This window comes from Mustela nivalis (assembly GCF_964662115.1).
Source record: "Mustela nivalis genome assembly, chromosome: X".
In the NCBI taxonomy this organism is placed as follows: Eukaryota; Metazoa; Chordata; class Mammalia; order Carnivora; family Mustelidae; genus Mustela; species Mustela nivalis.
In genome coordinates, this window is record NC_139040.1 from 50,274,471 (window position 1) to 50,300,175 (window position 25,705).

Consider the following 25,705-nt stretch of genomic DNA (forward strand, 5'->3'; position numbering starts at 1 on the left):
TTTATTTTCTGCATTGGACCATTATCCCATTTATAAAGGATGGTCATCTTCTTGGTGCCTTCATGCTGTGGATTTTTAGGACTACTAAGTAAACTTGTTTTAATGTTCTCTACAAGTATATGAGAGTTCACTTAATTTTGGACCATAAAATGAAAACTTCATAATAGAAAATTTCTTTAGGGGCACCTGGGTGGCTCAGTGGGTTAAAGCCTCTGCCTTAGGCTCAGGTCATGATCCCAGGATCCTGGGATCAAGCCCCACATTGGGCTTTCTGCTCAGCAAGGAGCCTGCTTCCCTGTCTCTCTCTCTGCCTGCCTCTCTGCCTACTTGTGATCTCTATCTGATAAATAAATAAAATCTTTGTTTAAAAAAAGAAAATTTATTTAAAAAGAACTTTAAAAAAAAAATCTTTCATTACCTTTGGCACTTAAAGTAGTACTGATATAGACAACTGAAATGATGTCACAAATATGACTAAAATAAGCAGTGGATTATCCACAAAGTCAGACTGCTTATCTTTCTTGATATAAACTTCTCTTCAGAGATTAGCTCCAAATATTTAAAGGTAATTAGTTTATTAACAAGATAGACATGCACACATTTGATTAACAGTGGTAAGTCTGCTAAAAATATAACAGCCATTATAACTTTCAATAAAGATGAAATCCATATACAATAGTATAAACTTTCCAAACAGTATGAAAATCATATCCTTGTTTTTGTGCTTTCATTTCTTTGTGTCTGGTATATATACTGACTTTCTGAAATCACTGCAGAGTTTTGAATAATGTATGAAATAAAAAAAAAAAACCCTGTTCATTGCCCACAAAGTACTGTATTGCTTGCTATATACTACATCTATGCCAGACAAACAATAGACCAATAACCCTTAGAAATCTCAAGCTAAAACCTTCCCAAGTGGAAATGGAAAATATCACCCTAGATTCTAGAGTTCCCTCAAACAACAGTTCAATCCCTTAGAATACTCATACACACTAGATAAAAATCTTAAACTTCAGAAGACCTGTTCTGAGTAAATCTGTGAGAAAGCTGGAAAAGCAATTAATTAGTTACATTTATTCTAAAGAATTTCACTAACTTCTGTCTACCTCCCGTCTTATAGAGCATATTTACAAAGACTGATGAGAAGACATGTAAAACTTGAACAAAAGGCTCTGTTTTTCTTGTATTTTCTCTTGTAGTACTTGGGTATTTTGCCCTTTAAGCATTAGGAGTAGAACATATTGTGATTTGGGTTGAGAATGACAAAAAGGTGGCAGTCAAATGCAAGCATGATGGATACAAGAATAAAAGTAATGACATAGAGTTATATTTTGTTTTTTATATAAACTCAGAATTTTTCTTTACTTGTCAAGCCTAACATTACTAGTAGAAAGGTCATGTGAAGGTAACGTGCCTAGGACATTTGAGTTTTCCCATAAAATAAACTTAGCATTAATGGAATACCATTTACAGTGATGTAGAATGAAATTTCTATTTATTTCATCTCCTAAATTTCAAACTTGAGAGACAGCTTCAGGTATAATATACTGAAAAGGATCTAATGTAGATTAAATTTTTTTTTAAATAATTGTGAATTATCCAACAAGCAGGTATCAAGAGCATGTACTATACTGAGTTATATGCTAGGTGCTAAAAATAAATCATAATCTTTTAACAGTGAAACACGGATATAATCCTTGTAGTATTTTAACACTTTGTATCATCTATATTTTTAAGAACGTTGACACTGAGCATAACCTTACAAGGTTTCCTGGAATAGGTGAAACACTATATTAGGTTCAAGGTTTCACAGCTCATGTTTTTGCAAATGCAATGAATACCGACGAATAATAGAATCTCAGAAGAGTACTAAGGAGCTTAAGATACCCACTGCTCTTTTCCTTTCTTCCTTTACCTTCTACTCTTCTCATTTTAATGGACACAAGGAAAAGAACTACCAGGAGTTAGGTTGAAATTGTAATACACAAAAGAGATGTGTCCAAAGGTTTCAAAAAAATTAAAAGATGGGTAGAGAGTACATTCATTTCCAGGTGAATCAAGCTGCCTTTGGCCACTGGGGCAGCAGATGGAATTTAGCTGGACAGTTTACAAGTTCTTATCCCTGTTTAGGAAAATACACAGTAATGTACTCCTTCCTGGGTCCATATGAGAGACATGAGCTCATAATCACAACCACCAATTAAAACAACTATTCTCTTTTCATTTTGAAAGCAATTAGTTTTCCAGAAAATTTAAGGTACTATTACAGTCTGATGAATACCTTGTCAGTTAATGTAGTTATAAATGCACAATGTCTGCTCATATTCTAGTGGTCTCATGCATCTGACATATAGGTTCCCAACCATGTATTCCCAAATTGAGGGTTTGTAAATAAGCAGGTGATTATGTGAGCTTAACTACTAACATTAGCATGTCTGTAAATTTTTGACATGGAATTAAAACTACTAAGAAAAATTTATTGCTGCCTAACAATCACTTATCCTAACTTATCCCACACTCCAGTATATAAAGGAAGCCTGCTAAATTCATATTCTCATTAAAAAAATCAACTGAAATTGACCTTATCTCCTACTGGGCTGCAGAGATCACGGATGAAGAAATGTGCAGTAGAGCTGATTATATTGTGTAGGATAAAAGACAAGCAACAGTGATTGAAATTTCTATAGAGAACATCATCAGTGCTTGCTTAGAATGATTTTGCATATAAATAGAGCACAAGTGGTCTGTGTTCAATTTGTTCTCTGGTTGTCAAAGAATAATCAAAGGTAGACCACATAGTAATTTTCTGTTTCCAGCTTCCCTAAAGCAAACTTAGATCTTCTTAATCAATACATATGTACGTCTGTTCCAAAAGCAAAATTTAATTTTCACAAATAAAGAGAAAACAAAATCCCCAAATTATGTAACTAATATAGGTATATGCTTTGTCATAAAATTCATATTTCGTGATGAAAAAGAAGAAAACACTAAATTAAATAGTTTTAAAAATTAACAGTATTCTAGAACTCAATGCAATCTGGCTTCTATCCTTTCTCACCTCAACCCCCTAAACACACTCCTAAAACTAGTTTCGTAAAGTTACCAATGAATTCCTAATAGTTAAATCCAATGGATCCTTTCCAATCCTTATTTTATTGTTTCTCTTGGCTATATCTGATGCTATTTGGCACTTTCTCTTCAAAAAGTAATACCACAATTGCTTTTTTCCTCCTCACAGCTCCATAACCAACTTCTTCCTGCTCTTTTTCATGTGTTCCAGCTTCTAAGCTAGTCCCATAAATTGGTGGTTTTCGACTTTTGTGGCACATTAAAATCGTCTTGATAACTTTTAAAACATACTACTGCCCAGGCTCTGACTCTACAGAATTGGATTGAATTGGTTCAGAGAGGAACTGGATGTAGCTATATTTTATAAGTCTCTCAAAGTGAGCCCATTGTGTAGCCAGGGGTTAGAACTAGTGCCACAAATATTTGTTCTCTCCAGGGTTCCTTCTGTCTTTTGCTCCCTGCTCTATTTTCCCTGGATTATCTTACCCATCATTGTATTTTTTTTAAGTTTTTTTTTTAAGTTTTTTATACATTTATTTGACAGAGAACACAGGTAGGCAGAGTGGCAGAGAAAGAGGAAGGGAAGCAGGTTCCCTGCTGAGCAGAGAGCCCGATGTGGGGCTCCATTCCAGTACCGGGGGATCATGACTTGAGCCGAAGGCAGAGCCTTTAACCCACTGAGCTACCCAGATGCTCCCCCATTGTTGTATTTTTAGATGTGACTTGAATGTTGAACAGTTCTCCAAGACTCCTAGTATTTACCTTGTAGTTATCACCAAGAGGTAACCAAGCTAACTAACATTACTGAGAACACTAAGGATTTTTGATTTGCTACTTCCTCACCACCTCCTTTCCTCATCTCAAGAAAATCACATATAAATTATGACCCACCCATTCCTGACTTTCACCACTTGAAAACCAGTTAATTTAAAAGTCAAAAAAGCTTTTCTGAAGAAGGCCTCATCCTTTTTGTCTCCTTCCCCATGTCTGCCCCAGCTTCTACCCAGTTAACTCAAGTATCTTTCTTTAATACCCCATCTATTCTCTCTGTATGAGGCCACAAATACCTGTCATTTTAACTTATGAGATTATTCTCTCTGCATTAGATGACTATGAATCATATCACACAATAGATGAGAAAGTGCTTTGTTAACTTTCTAAAGCACTGGCATGCTGAAGTATTTTAACTATGTCACATAGTATATGCTAAATAAATACAACTGAATTAAGAGGGAAAGGGCCACATATTTATAAGTGAAACTAGACATATTAATTTATGATTGGCAACACCATTCAAGACCCTTGTAAGTGTCTAGAGTTTCCTGTTAGAGTCTATAGAAGAGACACAATTTATCTTTCCACTCTTTACTTTTCTTTCCTTTAAACCCCAGCATTTAAGGTACACAGGATATTCTTCATTTTTTAATCCATTAGAACCTTGCTCCTGACTTCACTGTTCTACTGAAACTGCTTGGGAAAAGGTCTACTGTCACCTGCTAGTTGACAAACCCACTGGTCTATTTTCAGTTACTTAACTTCCTGCAGAATATGACCCTGCTGACTTTCTCCATTCTGAAATTCTCCCCACCCTCAGTCTTCCAGGTGTTACTTTTTGCTGCTTTCTCTTCTTCCCTTTCTAACCATTTTCCCCTCAGTGTCCTTTGCTGATTCCTCTATTTGCCTCTTAAATACTGTAATTCCCAAATACTCTATTCTTGGCCTATTTACCTCTAACTGGACCTACTCTTCCGTAATCCCAAGGTTTCTATAACCCTATACATACAGATGCCTTCCAAATCTGGTATTTCCAGCCTCAACCCCTTTTGCATATGTGTGTGTGTGTGTGTGTGTGTGTGTGTGTGTGTGTGTGTGTGTAGTCATGTAATTCTCTACGTAAAAACCTCCGCTGGCTCCAACAAACTTTGCATTATTGCCACTGTCCCCTTCCCTACTTCCATTGCATGTATTTACCATTCCTTTAATTGAAATGTTTATTCCTCCTGTTCTCCTCTAAGCATCCGCTAAGTAAACTACTGTTCATCAAAACATAACTCAAACACAACTCAAATGCCACTTTCACTACGAAAAATTTCTCAAATTCTTTAGGCAGCTAGTTGTTTTCCAGCATTTTCTACACGGATATATCACCACATTTATATTGTGTATATATCGGCCTTCCCCATGAAGCTGTGAATACTTAAAGGTAGCACTCATGCTTAATCTACTTTTTTAAAAAAATTTTATGAATGTATAATATATTTTTATCCCCAGGGGTACAGGTCTGTGAATCGCCAAGTTTACACACTTCACAGCACTCATCATAGCACATACCCTCCCCAATGTCCATAATCCCACCACCTTCTCCCAACCCCCCTCCCCCCAGCAACCCTCAGTTTGTTTGGTGAGATTAAGAGTCACTTATGGTTTGTTTCCCTCCCAATCCCATCTTGTTTCATTTATTCTTCTCCTACCCCCTTAAGCCCCCATGTTGCATCACCACTTCCTCATATCAGGGAGATCATATGATAGTTGTCTTTCTCCGCTTGACTTATTTCACTAAGCATGATACACTCTAGTTCCATCCATGTTGTTGCAAATGGCAAGATTTCATTTATTTTGCTTGCTGCATAGTATTCCATTGTGTATATATACCACTTCTTCTTTATCCATTCATCTGTTGATGGACATCTAGGTTATTTCCGTAGTTTGGCTATTGTGGACATTGCTGCTATAAACATTCGGGTGCACATGCCCCTTCCAATCACTACGTTTGTATCTTTAGGGTAAATACCCAGTAGTGCTATTGCTGGGTCATAGGGTAGTTCTATTTTCAACATTTTGAGGAACCTCCATGTTGTTTTCCAGAGAGGTTGCACCAGCATGCATTCCCACCAACAGTGGAGGAGGGTTCCCCTTTCTTCACATCCTTGCCAGCATCTGTCATTTCCTGACTTTTATTAATTTTAGCCATTCTCACTGGTGTGAGGTGATATCTCATTGTGGTTTTGATTTGTATTTCCCTGATGCTGAGTGATATGGAGCACTTTTTCATGTGTCTGTTGGCCATCTGGATGTCTTCTTTGCAGAAATGTCTGTTCATGTCCTCTGCCCATTTCTTGATTGGATTATTTGTTCTTTGGGTATTGAGTTTGCTAAGTTTTTTATAGATTTTGAACACTAGTCCTTTATCTGATATGTCATTTGCAAATATCTTCTCCCATTCTGTCAGTTGCCTTTTGGTTTTGTTAAATGTTTCCTTTGCTGTGCAAAAGCTTTTGATCTTGATAAAATCCCAATAGTTCATTTTTGCCCTTGCTTCCCTTGACTTTGGCGATGTTCCTAGGAAGATGTTGCTGTGGTTGAGTTTGAAAAGGTTGCTGCCTGTGTTCTCCTCAAGGATTTGGATGGATCCCTTTCTCACATTGAGGTCCTTCATCCATTTTGAGTCTATTTTCGTGTGTGGTATAAGGAAATGGTCCAATTTCATTTTTCTGCATGTGGCTGTCCAATATTCCCAACACCATTTATTAAAGAGGCTGTCTTTTTCCATTGGACATTCTTTCCTGCTTTGTCGAAGATTAGGTGACCATAGAGTTGAGAGTCTATTTCTGGGCTCTCTATTCTGTTCCATTGATCTATGTGTCTGTTATTCTGCCAGTACCATGCTGTCTTGATGATAACAGCTTTGTAATAGAGCTTGAAGTCTGGAATTGTGATGCCACCAACTTTGGCTTTCATTTTCAATATTCCTTTGGCTATTCGAGGTCTTTTCTGATTCCATATAAATTCTGGGATTATTTGTTCCATTTCTTTGAAAACAGATGGATGGTACTTTGATAGGAATTGCATTATGTGTAGATTGCTTTAGGTCGCATACACATTTTCACAATATTTATTCTTCCAATCCAGGAGCATGGAACATTTTTCCATTTCTTTGTGTCTTCCTCAATTTCTTTCATGAGTACTTTATAGTTTTCTGAGTATAGATTCTGTGCCTCTTTGGTTAGGTTTATTCCTAGGTATCTTATGGTTTTGGGTGCAATAGTAAATGGGATTGAGTCCTTAATTTCTCTTTCTTCTGTCTTGTTGTTGGTGTAGAGAAATGCAACTGGTTTCTGTGCATTGATTTTATATCCTGACACTTCACTGAATTCCTGTACAAGTTCTGGCAGTTTTGGAGTGGAGTCTTTTGGGTTTTCCACATATAGTATCATATCATCTGTGAAGAGTGATAGTTTGACTTCTTCTTTGCCGATTTGGATGCCTTTAATTTGCTTTTGTTGTCTGATTGCTGAGACTAGGACTTCTAGTACTATGTTGAATAGCAGTGGTGATAATAGACATCCCTGCCGTGTTCCTGACCTTACTGGAAAAGCTTTCATTTTTTCTCCATTGAGAATGATATTTGCGGTGGGTTTTTCATAGATGGCTTTGGTAATATTGAGGTATGTGCCCTCTATCCCTACACTTTGAAGAGTTTTGATCAGGAAGGGATGCTGTACTTTGTCAAATGCTTTTTCAAAATCTATTGAGAGTACCCTATGGTTCTTGTTCTTTGTTTTTATTGATATGTTGTATCACATTGATTGATTTGCGGATGTTGAACCAACCTTGCAGACTTGGAATAAATCCCACTTGGTCGTGGTGAATAATCCTTTTAATGTACTGTTGGATCCTATTGGCTAGTATTTTGGTGAGAATTTTCACATCTGTGTTCATCAAGGATATTGGTCTATAGCTTTCTTTTTTGATGGGCTCCTTATCTGGTTTTGGGATCAAGGTGATCCTGGCCTCATAAACTGAGTTTGGAAGTTTTCCTTCCATTTCTATTTTTTGGAACAGTTTCAGAAGAATAGGAATTAGTTCTTCTTTAAATGTTTGGTAGAATTCCCCCGGGAAGCCGTCTGGCCCTGGGCTTTTGTTTGTTTGGAGATTTTTAATGACTGTTTCAATCTCCTTACTGGTTATGTGTCTGTTCAGGCTTTCTATTACTTCCTGGTTCAATTATAGTAGTTTATATGTTTCTAGGAATGCATCCATTTCTTCCAGATTGTTAAATTTGTTGGCATAGAGTTGCTGATAGTATGTTCTTATAATAGTTTGTATTTCTTTGGTGTTAGTTGTGATCTCTCCTCTTTCATTCATGATTTTATTCATTTGGGTCCTTTCCCTTTTCTTCGTGATAAGTCTGGCCATAGGCTTATCAATTTTATTAATTCTTTCAAAGAACCAGCTCCTAGTTTTGTTGATTTGTTCTATTGTTTTTTTGTTTTCTATTTCATTGATTTATGCTCTGTTCTTTATGATTTCTCTTCTCCTGCTGGGTTTAGGGTTTCTTTCTTGTTCTTTCTCCAGCTCCTTTAGGTGTAGGGTTAGGTTGTGTACCTGAGACCTTTCTTGTTTCTTGAGAAAGGCTTGTACCACTATATATTTTCCTCTCAGGACTGCCTTTGTTGTTTCCCACAGATTTTGAATCGTTGTGTTTTCATTATCATTTGTTTCCTGATTTTTTTCAATTCTTCTTTAATTTCCCTGTTGACCCATTCATTCCTTAGAAGAATGCTGTTTAATCTCCATGTATTTGAGTTCTTTCCAAACTTCCTCTTGTAGTTGAGTTCTAGCTTCAGAGCATTGTGGTCTGAAAATATGCAGGGAATGATCCCAATCTTTGATACTGGTTGAGACCGGATTTAGGACCGAGATGTGATCTATACTGGAGAATATTCCATGCGCAGTAGATACGAATGTGTATTCTGTTGCTTTGGGATGAAATGTTCTGAATATATCTGTGATGTCCATCTGGTCCAGTGTGTCATTTAAGGCCTTTATTTCCTTGTGGATCTTTTGCTTGGATGATCTGTCCATTTCAGTGAGGGGAGTGTTAAAGTCCCCTAGTATTATTGTGTTATTGTTGATGTGTTTCTTTGATTTTGTTATTAATTGTTTTATATAGTTAGCTGCTCCCACATTGGGGGCATAGACATTTAAAATTGTTAGATCTTCTTGTTGGACAGACCCTTTGAGTATGATATAGTGTCCTTCCTCATTTCTTACTATAGTTTTTGGCTTCAAATCTACTTGATCTGATATAAGGATTGCCACTACTGCTTTCTTCTGATGTCCATTAGCATGGTAAATTGTTTTCCAGCCCCTCATTTTAAATCTGGAGGTGTCTTTGGGCTTAAAATGTGTTTCTTGTAGGCAACATATAGATGGGTTTTGTTTTTTATCCATTCTGATACGCTGTGTCTTTTGATTGGGGCATTTAGCCCATTAACATTCAGGGTAACTATTGAGAGATATGAATTTAGTGCCATTGTATTGCCTTTAAGGTGACTGTTACTGTATATTGTCTCTGTTCCTCTCTGATCTACTACTTTAAGGGTCTCTCTTTGCTTAGAGGACCCCTTTCAATATTTCCTGTAGAGCTGGTTTGGTGTTTGCAAATTCTTTCAGTTTTTGTTTGTCCTGGAAGCTTTTAATCTCTCCTTCTAATTTCAATGATAGCCTAGCTGGATATAGTATTCTTGGCTGCATGTTTTTCTCGTTTAGTGCTCTGAATATATCATGCCAGCTCTTTCTGGCCTGCCAGGTCTCTGTGGATAAGTCTGCTGCCAATCTAATATTTTTACCATTGTATGCTACAGACTTCTTTTCCCGGGCTGCTTTCAGGATTTTCTCTTTGTCACTAAGACTTATAAATTTTACTATTAGTGATGGGGTGTGGGCCTATTCTTATTGATTTTGAGGGGCGTTCTCTGAACCTCCTGAATTTTGATGCTCGTTCCCTTTGTCATATTGGGGAAATTCTCCCCAATAATTCTCTCCAGTATAACTTCTGCTCCCCTCTCTCTTTCTTCTTCTTCTGGAATCCCAATTATTCTAATGTTGTTTCGTCTTATGGTGTCACTTATCTCTTGAATTCTCCCCTCATGGTCCAGTAGCTGTTTGTCCCTCTTTTGCCCAGCTTCTTTATTCTTTGTCATTTGGTCTTCTCTATCAATAATTCTTTCTTCTGCCTCATTTATCCTAGCAGTGAGAGACTCCATTTTTTATTGCACCTCATTAATAGCTTTTTTGATTTCAACTTGGTTAGATTTTCGTTCTATTATTTCTCCAGAAAGGGCTTTTATATCTCCTGAGAGGATTTCTCTAATATCTTCCATGCCTTTTTTGAGCCCGGCTAGAACCTTGAGAATTGTCATTCTGAACTCTAGGTCTGACATATTACCAATGTCTGTATTGATTAGGTCCCTAGCCTTCGGTGCTGCCTCTTGTTCTTTTTTTTGTGGTAAATTTTTCCACCTTATCGTTTTGTCCAGATAAGAGTATATGAAGGAGCCAAGTAAAATACTAAAAGGGTGGCAACAACCCCAGGAAAATATGCTTTAACCAAATCAGAAGAGATCCCAAATCGTGAGGGGGGAGAAAGGGGATAAAAGGAGGTTTAGAAATAAAGAAAGAAATAAAAAAAAAAAGGAAAGAAATAAAGGAATTAAAAAAAGAAAACGAATAAAGAAAAGTATAAAATGGAAGGCTTTTAAAATCAATATACCTAATTTGTTCTTCCTTTGTAGAAGAGATAAACTAAAAATACAGAAATTTCCTTAAAGGATATGGATAGCTCACCTACCTGGATTATTCTGAGAGGAACTATTATTTACCTCAGCCATAGGGTATGAAGAGAAAAGACAGGCCATTTTCTAATACTACTGTACCTTTCCTCTCTTTAGTAATCCAGAGAATGGTATATGGATTTTACTACAAAGCCAAAATGACTTATAGAAAGAAGCATTATTTCAGTTTCCTTACCTGTAAATAGCTAAAATGACATCCCTAGGGTCAATTACCTTTAATTATTTAATTACATTTATGTTTTAAAACATGTTCCACCCAAACCACATGCACATAAAACAACAATTAAAATATTTAATATTAAATGTAGCAGGAGTACTTGTTTCTGAAATTTTTTTGCGGAGTCCACAGTTATTTGAAAATACATTTACCAAGTTGAAACTTGTGCTCACGTACACATAGAAGCCTGTTGAGACTTCTTAATACATGAACTGAGATCGACTACTGAAAAAATTCACGAGGAAGGTTTTTTGGGGGTAGTAGTTGGCTATGAACATTCACATTTTATAATACCATGTATACTGGAATATTCACATTTTATAATACCGTGTAAACCAGAAGAAGTTTTACCTGGATTCCTTGGAATTCGCTTTCTGCGGTCTCGGAATGCTGCGCCTGATTGTAGGGCTTCTAGAAGATTATCCATCACACCAGTCTCATCACCCTCTGGAGGGAGGGAGAAATCAGAATTAATCTTAGAGCAATTAAACTACAGGAAAGTAAAGGGGAAAGCTCCTGTCCGATTATATAATATCCCTAAATTAAAGACATATATCTGTTTAAACATAATGGATCCTGTCACTTTCTGGCACCACAGACTACTTTGCTTATTATGCACCATTAAGCAAAATTCATGCCAATCCCACTGTTCTTTGAACTTAAGGACCTTGTCTTTTGTATTATTGATGACACAGTATGAAAATAAACAGTAGCTGATCAGCTACTGGGCCTTCCTGTTAAGATTCTTCTAAGATATTCCTCAGCAAGAAACCAATTACCTGGCTTAATGCAATCAATGTGTAGGGTGTGATCGGATGAAGCAGAGTTATACAAGATTAAATACTGATTGTATTAATACCTTCAGCATTCAACCACCATCTGTGATTATCTCAGAAGACACTATTTGCAAAAACACATTTGCATTCAATTCCTACCTAATCCATATCCTTTACCAATTTCAAGATGCTGACATTGTAGAAGGAAAAGGTGACCACATCATTTGAAAGGGTGCCTTTTACGTTTGAGAGACATTAACCAGAATCTCATCATCACTTTTTAAAAAAATTTTTTTTCATCATCCCTTTTAGAATGTTGTTGTATTTCTAAATTTTTCCTATGGGAAAAGAACTGTTAAGATTCCATAAGCAGAGTATTCAAAAGATGTACATGGAAATTCCTAATGCAAATGCATTTAAAACATTTTACCCTACTCTTATCTTTGACAATTCTGGCCCTCAAAAACACTTCAAAGATTTGTTAGAAACATTTGTCTCAAGGTATTTATTGTCAGAAATGCTACTATACTGTGGATAATCCAGAGAGAGCTGAGATCCATCTTCCTATCTGGTTTAGCGGATGATAAAAGTACCCTAACTAAGTGGTTAATTTGAGTGGTTGCTAAATGTGTGGGCCTGGGGTAGAGGACATTTGTAAGCAGAAGGCTTAAGAGAAGAAGAAGGCAGGAGCGAGGGAGAAAAGAACTGTTTCTGATGGTATTCTGAAGTTCAATTTAAATCCTTCTTTGTTTAAAGAAAGACTATGGGGTATCATATCACACACACACGCACAAATATTCTCTTACAGGGCAAGAACAAGCTAAAACCTTTTTTGACTATGCCCTTTACTTGACTTGAGATTTTTTACAATGTTATATCAATCATTTGTTCTTTTAAAATGAATTCTCTAGGACATGATATTAAATAAAAACAAAGGGAGTAGAGAGGTTCTCAGGTCCAAAATTTGGTAAAAACAGGACAGATCAAAGGGAAATAGAGCCCCAGGGACTAACCAGGGAAGGGGGATTATAAACATTTAGGAATATTAAAGCTGCAGACACATCTGCACCATCACCTGCTCTCTACAGTACAAAGAAAAGAGGAACTGACAGTAGTTTGGCATGGCTAGAATGTACCTGGGAGAATTACATTTTAGGCAGTAAGCACTTCACATTTGTTGTATCTTTTAATCCAACTACACACTGATATAGGTATCATCTCTGTTTTTCAGCTGAGGCTACTGAAACTTAGAGTTTAAGCATCTTATTCCAGATCACACAGCTAGCATGTGGAGGGGCCCAGGTATGAGCCCATGTCAATGTGACACCAAGACCAGCTCTCTTTGCATGAAGCTAATAAAAGACAAAATGGGGGAGGCATATGGTGACCAAATGATAAAAGAGCATAATTCTATGATATGGGTTTGAGCATTATTCTATAATGCTCAACACTTTCAATAGATATATAATGTAGGCCAAAAACATGAACTGCATAATTAACTTTAAACTTCCTAGGAGTCATATTTAAAAAACAAATAAAAACAGATGAAATCAATTTTCATATATTAAGTAAATGTTTAACTCAATATATACAAAAATATTTATTTTTTAAAGTGTTTTTATCAGATTAAGTCTCAGAAATCCAGCGTGTTTTTATTTTAGCACATTTCACTTAGACTAACTACATTTCAAGTGCTCATTACCTATATGTGGCTAGTGGCTACGGTATTGGGAAACACAGCTATAAGAAATAGAAAGTGACTTGATTAGACATTCATTTTAGAAAGACTTGCAGGACAGCACTGTGGAGAATGACTCAGAGTATGGTGTAACAGAAGGCAGAAAAATGGCTAGAAGTATAGTGTAATTGTCAAAGAGATAAAGAAGTGAACTAAAAGGATAGAAGAACAAATGGAGAGGGTGGATACTTTGAAGGTCTTAATACAGTTAATAAGAACTGGCTGAGGGGGCGAGATCAAGGGTGAGGGAAGGAGTCTAGATCACCAGGGGTAAACAGGTGAGAAAATATGATTATTTTTTGAGGAATATTTAAGTAGACATATCTAGTAAGCAGTTAGAAATACGAATCTGGAACCCAGGAGTGAAGTCTGGGTTGAAGCTAAAGATTTGGGTACTATTGGAAGATGGGTGAGATCACTCAGATATACCATATGAAAAGAGAAGACATTACAGGATGCAATTCCCGAGGACCCTAATTTTTATTTTATTTTTTAAAAGATTTTATTTATTTGAGAGAGAGAGAGATCACGAGCAGGGGGAGAGGCAGAGGGAGAAGACGACTCCCAGCTGAGAAGGGAGTCTGATGTGAGACTCCATCCTAGGACCCTGGGATCATGACCTGAGCTGAGGCAGATGTTTAACCAACTGAGCCACCCAGGTGTCCTGAGAATCCCAATTTTTAATAGACAGTCAGTAGAAGCAGAATTACATAGAAACATGAAAGGAATTTTTAGAGATATAGAAATATAACCAGAAGAGAAACATAGTATAAATCAATTTCATGTATCCTTATAAAAACAGTCATTATAAGATTGCAGAGAAAAATAAATATATGTATAAAAGTAAAAAAAAAGACTAAAAAACAGTATGTATTTATAATTTTACATAAATAATATTCAATTATTAAATTTTAAGACATTAAAAATTATAACAATGACATAGATGTCATTTCATTAAAATTCTTCAATGTAATGATACTGTGTAAATATTAAAAATGGAACAAATATGATGTAGAGAGGAATTAAAAATAAATCCCTTTACTTAATTAATGGTTGTCATCTGAACACACCACTCATCAAAATATTATGCTAGATCACTTTTCTAAACCATTTTTTTTGTTAGTTTCCCCCTCCTGCTGAGGAGCCTTTTTAGACATTTTTTCCTAATTGTCCTACCATTAAAATTCAATATAATAGATTTACTGTATAATCTGTTTATATAGTGTGGCCCTTTGGAGAGCCATTAAAAATTGTAATATCCAAGATTTTTCTCTGCCTACCTGGCAAGAACCAATATTCATCCCCTTGGGGTGATACTGTCCCTGCTGAGAAGGCATGTGTAGATGGTTCTACTAAAAAAAAAAAAAAGGGCCAGGTCTTTGTAATTATCACTGATGTATTAAAGGAAAGTAATATAGGTTTCAGTCTACTACTACTTTATCATTTGCTTTGTAACTTTTCAAAGAATTGAGAGGTTTTCATTAAATACGTAACTTGAAGGAATGAAGGTTTTACAAATACATCTTAGAACAATTTCATATTTCAGTTACTCTTCCTAAAACAAAATAGAAGTCAACATGATCATTTGAAAGATGTTATCCTTCATTTTAAATGAATTTCAGTGAAATCTGGTATGTGACTGAATTGTGTGAGACTGATAATTCACTTAGAATTTGCAAGTTCACAGAACCATTAATTCTTACTTAGATGTGATCTGTAATGAGTAGATGTTTTTATTTTCTGTTTTTTGGTCTATGAGGTCAAACTAAGGGAAAAATGTGTATTTTTCATTGAAAAGGAAACTAGTTTTATTGAATTACACAGAAAACTGTGTTTTCCTATAATACTTATTTTACTCAGTGAAAGAATATCAAGGAAAAAAATGGTAATGTTTTTAGGCCCTAAATGGTAATACATGGGCATGTCTGGGAAATAAAAATTCAGAGGCAACTTTCTAACATTTCATCCTGAAATTAGATCAGAGATAAGTATTAAGGAGGTAGAGTGGTTACAAGCAGTCCAGTGGGGCCCTGTGTGAACTATATATGTTGGGTAAAATGAAAGGGATGCGTTGTACCTTCCCTTTCATGTTCCCAGTGGTGTTGGTCATTCAGTGGACACAGAATGTGTGCTGATTTCAATTCTCATCATCACAACACACACATCACCTGTGTTGTGTTGACTTAATTTCCCCAAAAGAGTTTGGAGATGCCATAGGTTAAAATTAGCACTAGGTAAATAAAATATCTCTGGTACACCTTTGTGCAAGACTATTCCGTAGTGGTTGCACAAACTTATTTAGAGGCAATTCTCTGTGGGTTTCTCACATTTCTGCACACTTTGTGAGCATAAGCATTGATGACCTTTGTTCTGAACTATCTTTTCAAGACTGTTTTTGTAATCAACAGACTTGAAATACACAGTGTCTCCCTTCAGAGCAGAGGGTTAAGTGTGATGATAGATTACATTTCCCTACAGAGTGTTCATTTCATTTCATTATAGAAGATTTGGGTTCCCTAAAACTTGGGTCCTCAGCAGTAACACATCCACCTGAACTCACCTTGGTGTTGTCCTTCAGGAATTGGAAGGTATGGGAAAGCAGTATGAACATGAAGCTCACACTGCTGGCTGTACTGTGAATAACAAGAGTTCTTTGTCTCTGACCCAGGAGTCTTGTTATATAAGCGTCCCTGAAACTTTGGCAAGCTTACTTGTTAGCGTATAAGTAGGGTAAAATTTCTGACCCTTCACAGTTTTTGAAAATACTATGAGATCTCCTTTCTTTTTATCTAACATTTTTAATTACAATATCCCTTATTCCTCTGAGAACCTAACACTTCTTGTCTCGAGCATTCCCATTAACTAAGACCCAACTCCAGTTTATTACTTCTCAAAAATGACTAAAGTTTATTACTTCTCAAAAATGACTAAGCTGTATTCCCTCTCTCGCTGTCTCTCTGTCAAATAAATAAATAAAATATTAAAAAAAAAGTTGATCTGTTCAAAAGTTTAAGAAATTATCAAAAACCAATCAGTTTAAAGTGACCCAAAAGAAGCAAAAGGCTTCTTACTGAAGGTAGGACCCTATCATGTGAGATAATATGTAGATTATATAATTAAAAAAAAAAATAAATCTATGGTCTCTGTGGAATAGAATAGTTGGGAAAGACTCATGGAAAAATTAGAACTTAAGTTCAGCCTCTGAAAACATTACATTGAAAAGGTTGCAAAATGAGTGGTTGGAGAACACTAAAATCTAGATTTATTAACTCCTAGCACACACATACATGCTCACTTGCTCTCTGTGTGTATATCAATTTACAAATACTGTAAAGTATAGATCTTATGCATACATTTGATGAATTTTCACAAGTACCTACAACGATGTAACTACTACCACAAGCAAGACATTGAAACTGTCCTTTACCCCCCCCGTAAGATCCCTCTTGCCTCCACCACTTAGAGGCAATATTTGCTCTGATTTTTATCATCATATATTAACTTTAACTGTTCAGATCATATAATTTTAAGAGGGTAAAATATGTCAAGGTTGTTTTGAATAAGTAGAGCTGTCTGAATCAAATACGTGCAGTCTGCATGATAAACCATGGGAAGAGAACATAGATGAAAGGTACAGGAGTTATAGCTGGATAGATTAGATCAGAGCAAAGTTCTAAAGGGCTCTGAGTATTAAAATAAGAAACCTGAACATGCTTCAAGGGACACTAAAAAGGCAGCACAACAGTGACATGAGAAAGGTAACATTTAAGGTCGGCCTCAGAGAAGTATACAAAATGGACCAGAGTGGGAGAGAAATCAGTTATACAAGAATACAATTTAATTTACAGTGACAAATATTATTCTGCCTATAACCCTGGGCAAAATTTTGGCATTACTGGTGAAAGACTAAATAGAAAAGTAAAATTGGTTTTGTGAGCAAGGTCATGACCAGTAGTAAATGGAAGTTGGCAGGATAAGAAGGCAGTGATAAGTAGAGTACAAGAAAAATCAGTGTTAGATTAAATCTTTTTCACTCTACATATTATGGTCCAGATTAAGACAATGCTGCAAGATGCATGGATTTGTAGATCGCACAAAGTTGGAAGATGGCTCACCTACCAAAAAAGAGGTAAATAACGTTTCTTCTCTGGGATCTTAAAAAACAGCTCTTACAATTCAACAAAGTATAGGTAATAGACTAAGGCAAATACAATATGGTCAAAATAACACAGTGTGCTGCAGGACCATAGTATCTGTTAAGAGTTAATACTAATACCATAAATGAGTCAGAAAAGAAATCAAACCATGTATCAACAGATATGACAAAGCCTGGGCAACTTGTATTGCAGTCTAGAAAGCCTACACCTGATGGGAGGTTTTTGTTAGTTTGTAGTTGGGAAGTTTTTGTTAGTTTACAGTTTAATTAGAAGTGAGTGAAGAATGGAGAAAATGGCAATTTGGAAAATCAACAGATGGTAACTAAGATAATAGTCTATGAAGTTATTTACGGCAATGGCAAATATTTAAGAAAATCAAGATACAACTCCAAAGAGATTAAAAGAGGATATACATAGAATGTATAAAGGTTTATTTTATTTTTTTTTAAAGATTTTATTTATTTATTTAACAGAGAGAAATCACAAGTAGGCAGAGAGGCAGGCAGAGAGAGAGAGAGAGGAGGAAGCAGGCTCCCCGCTGAGCAGAGAGCCCGACGCGGGACTCGATCCCAGGACCCTGAGATCATGACCTGAGCCGAAGGCAGCGGCTTAACCACTGAGCCACCCAGGCGCCCCTGTATAAAGGTTTAAAGAAAATAATGAAGGCAGATGTTTCTGTTGAAAAGAAGAAAACTTTTACAAGGGAAAAAAGGACACAGGAGCTCAAAAGAAATTATCAGAAACCACAGGATGAGCTAAGGGCAGTGTAGTAATTACATTACGTGGCACTAGAAAATTTGTAAAACAAAACAGAAAAATGTTTTGCTCCCAGGTTGAAGACTAGAGCAATAGTACCTACCAAAGAGCAAAATTAACCTGAGAGCAATTAAAGTTAAAAGTACAGGGAAAATGTTGGTTAGAGAGTTAATTTATTCTGTTATCTCATCTCCTTGCCAGAACAGGTAATTAACAGTTTCCTATAGTGAGGGAAATCATCAGACCCTAGATAAACTTCATAGTGAATACTACTCTTCTTTAACAGTTAAGGTTAATGTTTTAGTACATTTTGTCAGGAAATAAATACTATATTAGAAATCACAAGATAAATTGATATTCTTCTCTAAAGTGATTAATGGTGGGGGATGAGGTGATTTCTCCCCAAGTATCTACATGGTAGCTGCTACCTAAGTTTGTCAGGGAAACTGAATTGATAAGTTAACTTTCCCTGATGTATCTGTAACTAAGAAAACTTGTTAACACAAATGAATGGATTTCTAATGGTAGAGTTATAGTGAAGAAACTTTTTTGGCCTGGGGCACATTTCTGGAAATTTGCCTATGGTAAGACAGCTTGATATTAAATAGCCGTTAAAGAATAATGTTTATGCATATTCATTTTTTTCCTAGTTACCTGTATGCTAGAAGATTGGGAGAAGAAAATTACACGTCCTAAAAATAAACACCCAACAAACCTGAATGTTAGCACTTACCGTAAGACTACTATTGATGCCTCTGGTAAAATATCTCACATTCAGTATTTTAAATAATTAATATTTCACAGGAACCTTTGAAACACTGTGTGTATCTTATCAAAATCAATCATTTACTAAGGTCATGGAATACTTGTGAAGGGAAAATTATGCAAAAACAAACTTGGGAGAAGAATCAATTTAAGTTAATTCAAAACCATCCACTAAAGGAAATCTAATCTACTTTCTGAAAAGATGAAAGAAAGATGTTTTTGGAAGTAGGAATTAATAGTATCAGTGATTTATTAAGAACTTCTCATATGTCAGGCCTGTTTTAAGGGATTTAAGTTGAATCCTGCCACCAACTTATTTTCCAGGTAAAGAAATTGAAGCATATTTAGGAGAAGTAACTCATTCAAGGTCACAGTTGGGAGCATTAGAACTTGGGAACAAAAAAAGAACCAGAGAGTATGTTTCTAGAGATGGTGTTGGCAAACTATAGCCCTAGAGGTCAAGTCCAATCTACCACCTGTTTTTGAACAGCTCACATACTAACAGTGGTTTTCACATTTTAAAGGTTTTTTTTAAATGTCTAAAAACATTTTAAAGGTTTTTTAAAACCACAACAACAAAAAAGAGAATACTATTCGTGCTCCATGAAAATTTCAGTCCATAACCTTCATTGGATGATAACCATGCTCATTCAGTGTGTATTGTCTATGGCCACTTTCAGGCTACAACAGCACAGTTGAGTAGTTATGACAGAGAAACTTTGGCCTATGAGGTCTAAAATGCTATCTGGTCCTTTACAAAAAATGTTCTTGACCCTCGCTCTAGAGTATGCATAGTCAATATCAACTTCATGCTGGTCTAGGCACCTGTGGAGATCACAATTAGCCTCTGAGATACTGAAGTACCTTGGCAACCTCCATATCAGTAAAACAAAAGCTCATCATGAATGGAAAGTAGGAAGGAACATAAGCAGTCAATATCAGCCTTCCTGAAAATGAGATACCTTCATGTAGAGGGCCAAAGCCAAGAATGAGACAGGATAATGAAGCAACAATTATATATATACACTTCTATGTGGATATATATTTAAGAGTCCTTAAAGTATAGTTCCAAAAGAAAAGTTACAAAAAGAGAAGGGTTTTTTCCCAAAGGTCAGTGGGAGACTTGCTTTCCATGTGCTGATTTCATGCATGACTGACAGGGAGTAATTTATTTTTTTTTTAAGATTTATTTATTTATTTGACAGAGAGAGATCACAAGTAAGAAGAGAGGCAGGCAGAGAGAGAGAGGAAGAAGCAGGCTCCCTGCCGAGCAGAGAGCCCGATGTGGGACTCGATCCCAGGACCCTGAGATCATGACCTGAGCCGAAGGCAGCGGCTTAACCCACTGAGCCACCCAGGCGCCCGACAGGGAGTAATTTTAGCTTCCTTACAGAAGACCTCGCTCCTTATCTATGGACTTCAACCCGTCTGTCATATCAGAATACAGTACTGTACAATAAGCCTAACAATCTTCATAAGAAATATAAACCCATGACCAGGATGGAGGAGAGGGAGAGAAATAGTTTTAGCTTCCAGAACACCATCATGAGGCAAAATATTTGCTTGTATCTTCTTTAGTGCCTAGTACAGATACAAGGTATGTGTGGGATAAAAGTGACTTTTCCAGAATGGTCCTTATGAGAATACAGTCAGGCAAGTTATTATTTTTTAAGATTTTATTTATTTATTTGAGAGAGAATGAGAGAGCATGAGAGGGGGTAGGGTCAGAGGATGAAGCAGGCTCCTCGCTGAGCAGAGAGCCCGATGCGGACTTGATCCGCAGACTCCAGGATCATGACCTGAGCTGAAGGCAGTCACTTGACCAACTGAGCCACCCAGGCACCCAGTCAGGCAGTTTTTTTTTTTTTAATATTTTTATTTATTTATTTGACACAGAGAGAGAGATCACAAGCAAGCAGAGAGGCAGGCAGAGAGAGAGAAGGGGAAGCAGGCTCCCCGCCGAGCAGAGAGCCCGATGCGGGACTCCATCCCAGGACCCTGGGATCATGACCTGAGCCAAAGGCAGCGGCTTAACCCACTGAGCCACCCAGGCGCCCCCAGTCAGGCAGTTTTAACAACTGTCATTCACCATAGCAATAGTGGCAGCCTACCACTGAGCATAAAAATGTTGTACGGGCTGTTATATGCAACTGATGAAACACTAAATTCTGTCTCTAAAACTAATAAAACAAATGTTGTAAATGAGGGAGCAGATATTCTTAATCACTGATGCTGGGAATATATGAAACAAGTGGACAGTTCATCAGCTGCAAGCCCAATTTTCGAATCTGGTGCTCTCCTTCCTGTGTTTTCTAGATTCTATAGAGTCAACTCTTCAGCCAGGAAGGCAGAGGAACTGAACTGCTGCTTATCTATTTTTAAAGTACAAGTAGTTTCATCTTGTGTATTTGGGTGTATTTTTCTGACCACATATTTTTGAATGCTCAGAGAGTATACACTCTTACAAACTCATTTGTTATTACAACTACCCCCTTTCAAATTGAGGACCATATCATATTGTTTTTTTAACATGGTGATATTTTACACATTTACTTTAAAAAAACCCAAAAACCAAAAGCAATTTGTAAAAAGCCAGGTATAACCAACTGGTTTATGTGTAGTCTCAATTCAGTAAAGGTACACACATAAAATTGTTTTTTGTTTTTTCCATCACTGCTCCTAGACATGTAATGTCCAATCTCCCTTTCATGTCTCTTAATGGTATTTTAGCAAGCTTCCATAATGGTCTGATTGTAGTTTAAATAATAATTTTATATTTGCTTCAAGGTGTTTCTGTCCCCCATTCCTGGTTAGTTTTTTGGACCCGGGTATGTGAAAGGGAGAATGGGTAGTATAATCTATTTCTCCACTTCTACCCTACCATACTCCACTCACATGGAGTAATTAGATCCACTACTGGGGTGGAGCAAGGAGGAAGGAAAAGGAAAAGAGAGAATTTCTTTTATTTAACTGGCTACTGTTATACTCCTCTTGATGAACATGTTAGATGGCTTACAAAAAACAAACGTGGGGGTTTAGTGTAAGGATGTATGCAGAAATAAAGAGGAATAGAAAAACAGCTTTCAGCAGCTACATGGTCAGGCATCATGAAGAACTGAAATACCATTCAACATACAATCATGACTAACCTTCTAGCTACAGTAATAGCCCTAGTCATCTGTTAACATTACTTTGTTACCTTGATGTCCACTCACACTTACCCATGTGCATCTACTCTTATTTATTTTTATTTGCTCTTCTGCCATTTGTGAACTAATTCCCTTTCTTTGTGTCTTTGAATCCAAACTCCCCAAGAAAAAGAGTTAAATAGTTTCAACCAGTACATTATAGACTTTTGGGAAGAGTATTTATGACAGGTCATCTCTTCTGAAATAGATCAGCCTATAGATGGTTGTCCTTGAGTCAAAAATCAATTTTGGGACCAATCTGAAAGTAGGGGAGGATCACATGGTACAAAACATAGTAAGCAATTCTTAAGAAGCTGCCTATTGCCACTTGGCTCCAAAATGGAGCTGAAGGTATGTACTTCTGATATGCATTATCCTAACTCAATAGTGTAATTTACACTGATGTTTCAAAATGGGAGAGAGACAGATTTACCTTTAAGCCCTGATCTAAATCCCTCAATAAATTCTAAAGAGGAATTCAATAATCTGCTCCAGGAGAAAACGCCAGTCTGACTGGATACTTCCTGGATACTTTCTCAATCAACCAGAATTATTTGTCTACCCAGCAATCTCATTGCTGTCTCCTGATGGAATGGAAACAAATTGCTGAAAGATATTAGAAAACATACCAATGTGTCACTGGTAGTCTGTGGACTTTCTGTCTCTTATACAGTGGGAAATGATCAATTTCAAGGCTTTTAGTTCCTTTCCATGATGGGGATGCCTTAATTTGAATCCCTGCTATCAACTCTTATTTCCACTATAGGCCCAAATAATTGGCTACTTCCAAATAATGTTATTTACAAAATTTCCCATCACCTCGGAAAATGTGTACTAAGACTATTGTAATCATCTGCAGAATTCCCCACCCAACCATATTCCTAGTGACTTTTCATCCAAATTTTCTCATTTCTGATTATTCCCCACGCCTGGAATCTTCATCTCCAAATTCAAACAGTGACTAAGCTGTACCACTTCTTTACAGCCTGTAACTCAGTCAGAGTTTTTCTCAAAGTCTAACATTCATCCCTTAATCTGGACAACTAATAATGAATCAACTTGGGGAATTCTGTTTCTAATCTTTCCTATTACTAAACTCTAACTCTAATCACACTATCCCCTTTCCCAAGATTCAATGCTCATCAGATCCAATAACTCCAATGGCCTTATTTATTATTGGCCTTATTAATATTTCCAGAATAGTGGCCTTATTAATTATTTCCAGATTTTTTTCTTTGGCTCCTCCAACCATACCATCCAGCCTACTTCTCTTTATCATTCCTGATACATATCCTGAATGTTCACATCTGTATGTTTTCCCTCATGTACCTAATTTAAGAAATAAAAGATTAATGCAAATTCTAAAGAAAAAAGCAACAACAAAAAAAGATAAAGATAAAAAGATTTATACTTTCAAGTTTAAATGGATAGAGCTTTTAGACAGATTATTATATGGATATACTTAAGGTCACCAGATCTATTTAAGGGATCAAGTTCACAGTGAGTGTTATAGAAATGAATGACCTAAATTTAGGTAATTTAGATAATTTTTACAAATACATATTAACAATATTCTACTCTAGTAAATAATTAAATTTTATATAGATCTTAACTATATGCTTTACTAAATTAAAGGAAGTTTTTCTCCAATAGAAAAAAAATTCATTTCCCAAAATAAAAAAATTCCCTAAGGTAGATATTCATAGTAAATTTAACATACTGCGACTACCGTTTAACTGAATTCAACCTTTAAATTAAAACAGAAGATATATTAAAAGTAATATGGTAATTATATATTAAGTGGTACTGCCTTTTGGTGTTTCAAACAATCAAGGCAACAGTCATTAACCTCTTCATCACTTTACAATGTTCATCTGGGGAAAAAACAGCTCTTCCAAGTTCAAATTTTCTAAAATTGAAACCCACAGAGCTCCTAAAAACATAGGGCAATAAAGCATAGGGTGCTTCATTAGAGGAAGTCTATAATTACAGATTACTGAGTAAATAATATGGATGCCACTGAATTACATAGGAGTCAATCAGAAGAAAACGGTATGGAATTACAAATTAGGCACCAATATCCCAGAGATATAATTATGTCAATTTCTGAATATTATGTGGTTCTTTTAAAATAAATTCATTATGGATGATAACTATGCTTAAATAACCTGCTAAAAGCTGGTTTTAAAGCTTTAAAAATACTGGCATTTAAAGAATGTCATTCCTTGGAGCTTAATTTCATAAGTGCTTTATTTTAAGTTGATGTGTCTACTTGACCTCTGCATTGAGTTTTCTTTTTAAATTCAAAAACTCCCATGGTTTGTATCATATACTATTTTATGAAATAACTGTGTCACTATCTAGCTATTGTTGTGTAATTCCTGTTTGTAAATATTGTTATATTTTTATTGAAAATAGACACTTAATTTCTTGCTTGGATTTAGGTAGAAAAGATTTACATTTTCACAATTGTTTCAACCAGGTCTCTTCTTGGGACAGGAGGCTCCGAAGTGGAAAGCAGGTAGGACTCAAGAACAGTTCATCAGTACTGCTAAAATCATACCCTTAGCACACTCCTTATTTAATTTTTACTGCTTCTTTCTAGCTTTCAACATGTAAGTACTGGGCACTTACTCAGCAAGTATCACTGTGCAAAACAACTATAAGGCATCCTCTTGAGATGCACTACCACAAATAGATAAACTGTTTATTTCTTCCACGTAGTCTGATTTAAAAATTAAGAGAATTTTTTTTTTTTGCTAGTAAGCAATCTTGCCAGTCAAACTAAGTAAAATGAAATACTCTCTAAAAATCTCTACTTACTTGATGCATAATATAGCTGAAGAACAGAAAGGAAAATACTGTAGCTTTTTGGCTGTTAGAATAATAATTTAGAACAGCCTACTTTTCCCATTATGTTTTGAGGATGGCTCAACTGTTTACAGAAGCCAGTTTCTATCATTTAGAAAATCAAATTGTTTTTGTATAGTCCATATACTGATAAATTTCCTCAAATAAAGATGTTATAAAGGGAACAACTGCTGATTTTATTAAGTACAGGATTTTAAAGACTATGATTATTTTGCCTGTCCACTGAACAGAAATAACTTTTAATATTTTTAATTATTTCCTCTCTTTTAGATAAGTAAAAAATATTCAAAAACATATCTGTTCCTCTTCAAAACTGTGGCTAAACAATGATATCTACCAAAAGGAGGGAGAGTGGTATCTGCCAAACACTCCTTGGCAAAGATTTGGGACCAGGCAATACTTTGTTCTTTTTATGATTTGTTCACCTAAACTCATCAGTAAAATCTGCATACTATCAGATTTCACTCAATTCTTTATTTCCTATTTATAGCCTAGATCAACAGGGGAAAATTACAATCTGCAAAGAAA

At 35.9% G+C, this 25,705-nt stretch overlaps 1 protein-coding gene and 1 long non-coding RNA gene across 2 annotated transcripts in view; one reads left to right on the forward strand and one right to left on the reverse strand.

The window, feature by feature from the left end:
• The window catches only part of LOC309855567, a 1,258,688-nt gene that overhangs the window by 513,738 nt on the left and 719,245 nt on the right, over positions 1-25,705 (forward strand). The gene's annotated exons all lie outside the window — the stretch shown is intronic.
• DIAPH2 (diaphanous related formin 2) overlaps positions 1-25,705 on the reverse strand; it is a 919,476-nt gene that overhangs the window by 145,514 nt on the left and 748,257 nt on the right. Inside the window, exon 27 of the mRNA XM_082715955.1 lies at positions 11,278-11,373. Coding sequence (XP_082572081.1) covers positions 11,278-11,373 — 96 coding nt within the window. The remainder of the gene's footprint in view (positions 1-11,277; positions 11,374-25,705) is intronic.